Raw genomic sequence first — 6,098 nt, 5'->3', positions numbered from 1 at the left:
TACATTCCTCTCTTCCTTTGAACTCCATTATGAGAAATGAAGTGCTCCCAATTTTGTTTTATGCCACATCCTGGAGGCAGTCAAAATGCACGTTGGAGAGANTATAGGTTAAATATGCTTTTCTCTGACTTGATCATAAATCAATCTTACCAATTCATGCATTTTTGTTCCCATGGCTCTTTCTGTTCAGAGAGGCAGGCAGCCTAAGGACACTGAGGGGACATGTTCCCAGCAGCACTAGCAGCTGGGAAGGGGATGAAGCTTGCTGAGAGTCTACAGGGAAAACCTGCTCAGATCCTTTCAGGCAAAATTTGGGCAATGAGAGTGCAGGCCTGGAGGACAGTTACTGGAGGTCCTGGGCCCTCTTTTGTTTCTTATAGACTAAATCAGAGGTGTTTATGAGTTCTGTTGTGGTTATTTTAAAAGCATGTTTACTTCTCAGCAAATGTGCTAACAACTAATTCAGCACTGCAAAACTCCAGTTCTTTTTTTAAAAATCTTTTTGTTTTTGTTTTTGAAATTTTATTGGGGAACACTGTTTTCCCAGGACCCATCAGATCCAAGTCAAGCAGTTCTTTTAATCTAGTTGTGGGCGGGCGCAGCTCCTTGGTCCATGTGTTATGAGCCTGCCCTCTAACCACCTGAACTAACCGGCCACCCCAAAACTCCAGTTCTTAATGAGGTCATTTCTACCTTGCAATTTGCTCTTTCAGAATTGAGGACTATATCTTCTTATTGACCTGCTAGCCCTCCCCTGTGAACAGGGAGAAAGTGTTGCAGAGTCTCAAACTGTGTTACAGGTGCCCAGTATCACAACCAACCAGAGTGCCCTGTTACAGTGCAAATTCCTGGGCCCTGCATTCTGGAATCCTAATTGAGTAGATCAGAAATAGAGCCTGGGGGCCGTGGGGGGGGGGCAGGGGAATAAGTATTTAAAGAGGACCACAGGCACTTCCTATAAATTGCTCCCTGTCTTGTATGTGTGTAAATGGGAGTGGAGGAAGCCTCAAGTGGGCGGGGATTGGGAGGGGTGGGAAGGATGTTGACATAAAGCAAGGCTTGCCTATTGAAGGGCTACTTTAGGGACGAAAAACTAGTGATTGACACCCTCGCTACTCACAGTGTGTTGTGAGTCTAACATCCCTGAGAGGTTGTTTTAAAGGCAGCATCCCAGACCTGAACCCAGCATTTTAACAAGCTCCTCAGGTGATTTGGCCCATGTGCACATTAAGATGTAAGAAGTACTATTCTGGAGGGTTCCTTGGCTCACTTTTTTTTCTTCTTTTTTAATTAGTTTCAGGTGTGCAGAACAACATAATGATCAGACATTCACTCCCCTCACAAAGTGATAACCCTGCCAAGCCTACTACCCCTCTGACATCATACATTGTTACTATAATATCATTGGCGATATTCCCTATGCTGTACTTTACATCCCATGACCATATATATATATATATATATATATATATATATATATATGCATATATTTAATTATATTTGACACTCAATATTATTCTACATCAGCTTCTGGTATACAGCGCATTGGTCAGGCATCTACACAATCTATGAAGTGATCTACCTGAGAAGTCCAGTACCCATCTGACACCCTACATAATCTATACAACATTATTGATTATATTCCCCATACTGTATTTCACATCCCCGTGCCTAATCTGTGACTTCCAATTTGTACTTTCTAATCCCTTCCCCTTCTCCCCCATCCCTCAACCCTCCTCCCATCTAGCAACTGTCAGTTTTTCCTCTGTATCTCTGTGTCTGTTTGTTTTGTTTGCTCGTTTATTCTGTTCTTTGGATTCCACATATAAGTGAGATCATATGGTATTTGTCTTTTTCAGTCTGACTTATTTCACTGAGCGTAATATTCTCTAGGTCCATCCATGTTGTTGCAAATGGTAAGATTGCATTCTTTTTTATAGCACAGNGAGTGTGCACTCTTATCAACAAGGCTGCTGGGTTTGACTCCTGCATGGGATGGTGGCTATGCCCACCCGCAACAGATTGAACACAGCACCTTGAGCTTAGAGGCCACGAGCTGCCGGAGGGAAGCCAGATGGTGACTGGCGCCCTCCACAACGAAGACTGAAGAGCAACAACTTGGCAGGCCCCCTTCCCCAATTCCCCAACACTGTTCTCCTCCCCAAATTCCCCAATAAAATCTTTAAATAAAAAGTAAATAAAATTAAAAAACAAAACTAGGCAGTGCTTAACTTATAAAAAAAAATACAGCTTCCTGGGACCCAGCCTAGATTTGTGGTCAGTGGGAGTGGGGTCTGTAGTTTGAGCCATGATTGTAAACAAAGTACTTCTGTAAGTCATAACAGACCTCAACCTTCAGTTTTCTTTTCTCCCTCTTGATTTAAAGTCAGTTTCACTTTCCATTTCCTCTTCCCTTTCTGGAAAGGCAATCACTGAGAAATGAGAGAAAACATCAGCTGATGCATTCCCCCACCACGCCCAATTTGCCTTTATATAGCTCCTTTGGCATTTACTTGAAGCACACTAAGGAAGATTTCTGAAGAGCAAATCAGCTCAGACCCCAGCTTTTCAGACCAGCAGGAAAGCAGGTCACCATCATGAGGTCAGTGAGATAAAATGCATAAACACCTGTGATCTTGAATGCAAATTGAGTTTCTCAGGTTCAGACAAGTTCCTGAGTTTGTCCTGTTACTTATGGACTAAACATGCCTTTATCTGTATGGGTGCTTTTTATTTCTGTGGCTTTTTCTGGTAAATGCCCTCAGCTCCTTAAACTTCTAGAACTGTCAGTGGAACAGCTGGTGGAGCTGGGAGCCAGGAGCTGGAATGAGAGGTAGGCTTGGCAGGGGTGGTTAGATCCAGTCAGGCGCAAAGTTTGCTGATTCAGTGTTAGACCTAAGGGAATGACTATGGGGTTTTTTTTGCTGTTGTTTTTCCCTGAAGGACTAAAAAGCTTTTTTTCTTGTCATTTCTAAAGGCAGCACTTCTCTTCAGCAGATATTATTAAGGATGGAATTGGTAGTGCAGTAGTGCAAACGCCACTCACATTGAGGGGAGTTTTGCCCTGATAGTTTGATCACTTCAAGGTGTGAAGTAGAAGAAGCGATTCTTACAGATGGGCATTTTCCCATCTCTTATATGAAAACAAACTGAAAGCTTAAAGTTGATTTTTATTCCCGTGATGAGAGCTGGTGAGCAGCAGAAAATAATTTCTTTTCAAAACTTAATGAGCTAGTAATCTCTTTTCTTATACTGATCTAATTTCTAGTGATGGAAAGCAGAGCAATGTTTGCCAGGAGGATGGTGGAGGATGGGGTTGGAACTGACTAGGAAGATCCACGGGGATCTTTGCAGATGATAAAGAGGTAGTGGTGGTGGCTTCAGGGCTATATACATTTGTCAAAACTCATTAAACTGTATGCTTAAAATGAGTGCATTTTATTGTATGTGAAGTATAATCTTAGTAAACTTGATTTTGAAAAAATGCGTGTAGACCTGCTGGAGCTCTGCCATCACATAGAGACTCAAGAAAGAGAGAACTAAGAGAAAAAGAAGCACTGCCCATGAAACACGTAGGAGGAGGGATTGAGAGAGGTTGATTACCTGGGGAGGAAGGGTCCTAGTAACCATTCAGGGAGTGAAAAAAGGAAGACCCAAGGGCTCCCAAATGCTCTGCAGTCTCAAATTGGGGATAGGGTTGGGGATGGAGGGGTAAAAGAACTTCACTACCAAGTGCCTTAGATTACTCTTTTCTACCTAATGGGCCCCCGGGCATGAGTAATGTTAGTTGTGCCTCCATGAGTAGGGCTGACCAGAATATCTGGTCCTGCCAAGAGCCGTAGTATTCAGTCTGCCCAAGTGCTTGAGTGTGTCCAGAGCTACTGACNGGGAACAAATGGAGCCACATTAATTGGAATGACTTGTAATTCCCTGGCTCCTAACCACATCTCCCAGCGCAGGACATTTGACTTTCCTCATATGCTCACCCAGGTAAATATCATGCTCTCCCCCCACCCCCGCAGTAGGTGTCTCCTAGGTGTTGATGAACTAGTCTGTCAGAACTGTCTGATCCTATCAGCTATTTGTAATGTTCAGCACCCACACCCATCAATGTCCTCTGCCCACAAAGCAGCTTCCATACACGTCATCAGTCTATGTATTTGATTGCCACCTCGACAGCAATCCCTGACAAAGATGTTCTCATGTGTAATAGTGCCTGTGAATCAGTGAGGAGAATTTCTCTCATCCCTGTCTGGGTTCCAAGCCGTATCAATTGTTTCTTAGCCTCAGAGTCCTAAGTGAAAGATTCGTCAGCTTCAGCTTGTAACCCCTGTTTCGCTAGAGCTCAAACTCAGCCCTTAGGGGCCAGACTTTGAGTCATGCTCCATCTGCATCTTCCTTCCCACCTCATGTCAACTGACTCGCACCATCTGTGTCCAGTGTGACAGGAAGTGTGGCAGGGTTAGAATAACACAAATAAGAGTGTGTTAGGATCCCTACCATGTGCACAATCAATCTTCGATTTCAACCTGGGAAATGTGGGTTCCAACTAGAGACCATGTGCTCCTGTTTCCTCCCTGCCTCCACCACTTCCCCATCCTTTATTCATTTTGGGGAAGAGGGAGTAATTTGGTTTGACAAATTAGAAATTTTCCTTATAATTCACGGTGTGGCTGTCTCATTGTGAGTAATCTACACCTTCTTGGGAGGCTGCAAAAAGAGAAATCCTCAATGACTAAAATACTTAATGTAAATTGGTGCAGCAACTTTGGAAAACAGTTTGGCAGCTCCTCAAATTGTTAGACATAGAGTTACCATACGACGCAGTAATTCCATCCCTAGGTATATACGCAAGAGAACTGAAAGCATATATTCACATAAACTTGTACATGAACGTTCATAACAGCATTCTTCATAATAGCCCAAAAGTGGATCCATCAACTGATGAATCGATAAATTAAAGAAGGTATGTCGATACAGTGGAATGTTATTTGGCAATAAAAATAAGTATTTACTGATATATGCTACAACATAGATAGAACCTCAAAAACATGCTAAGTGAAAGAAGCCAGTCACAAAAGGTCACATACTGTATGATTCTTTTTATATGAAATGTCCAGAGTAGGTAAATCTATAGAGCCAAAAGTAGATTAGTGGTTGCCTAGGGCTGGGAGGGACGGTGGGATTAGAGGTGACAGCAAATGAGATGTAGGGTTTCTTTCGGGGGTAATGAGAATATTCTAAAATTGATTGTGGTAATGGTTGCACAGATCTGTGAAATGCTGAAACTATTGTGTACTTTAAATGGGTGAATTGTACGGTATGTGAATTATATTTTAATATAACTTTAAGAAAAGAATGAATATTCATTACAAATGTATATAAAGAAAGCAAGCTTCTATTTTTTCACCTTCTATTTTTAACCTCTAAATTTGTTTGCACTGTTATGTACCTATCTAAATTCTTTTAGGTAGTTAAGAGAGGGGTAAAAGCTTTTCAAGTTTTCTCACTCTTAATCGCCTTCCCCTCAAAATAGTCCACATGCCAAAGCGGCACATTTGCGGGAGGTTCACTCTGAGAAACACTTCAGAAATTTTATAAAAATGAAAAAAAAATCTCTTAGGATAATATTACTCCTTCAGATCTCAAAGCATAAATACATAAATTTATCAGTTAGCTAGACAGCCATCAAACAATATTACGTGTTATTATTTCCTATTTTACAGCTAAGAAAACTAAATGATTGCCTTAGACCTCAAAGATTTAAACTGCTCCAGGATTATTCCAGGGCTTGGTTTCCTACATTTAGTATGAGGCAAAAGAAAATTCAGCTTCAGTGATTTGACTCATGGATAATCCCACAGCTAGTAAACTGAACACACAGAATTAAATCCAGGACTCTAGGTGTAAATTGTCTCCCACAGATACACTTACTGGATGAAGCTCCTTTTAAAAAATATTTCTGGGGCCGGCCCAGTGGTGCGTTGGTTAAGAATTGGCTTGGGACACCAGCTCTGAGCAGCAGGGCCCTAGTTCAGATGCCACATTAGGGCCAGTGACGCTGTGCCCTCTACAGCTAAGATGGTGAACAACAGCTC

The 6,098-nt window shown here is 42.0% G+C and overlaps 1 protein-coding gene across 1 annotated transcript in view; it reads left to right on the top strand.

Annotated features, from left to right (window-relative positions):
- Window positions 1–2,493: 2,493 nt before the first annotated feature.
- The window catches only part of IFIT3 (interferon induced protein with tetratricopeptide repeats 3), a 14,719-nt gene continuing 11,114 nt past the window's right edge, over window positions 2,494–6,098 (top strand). Inside the window, 1 exon segment of the mRNA XM_019633375.1 lies at window positions 2,494–2,602. Within this exon segment, the coding sequence (XP_019488920.1) occupies window positions 2,598–2,602 (5 nt within the window). The 5' untranslated portion in view covers window positions 2,494–2,597.

Source organism: Hipposideros armiger, unplaced genomic scaffold, assembly GCF_001890085.2.
Source record: "Hipposideros armiger isolate ML-2016 unplaced genomic scaffold, ASM189008v1 scaffold_1298, whole genome shotgun sequence".
NCBI classification, from domain to species: Eukaryota; Metazoa; Chordata; class Mammalia; order Chiroptera; family Hipposideridae; genus Hipposideros; species Hipposideros armiger.
The sequence above is the reverse complement of the archived record's forward strand: the minus strand, read 5'-3'. Positions and strand labels throughout refer to the sequence as shown.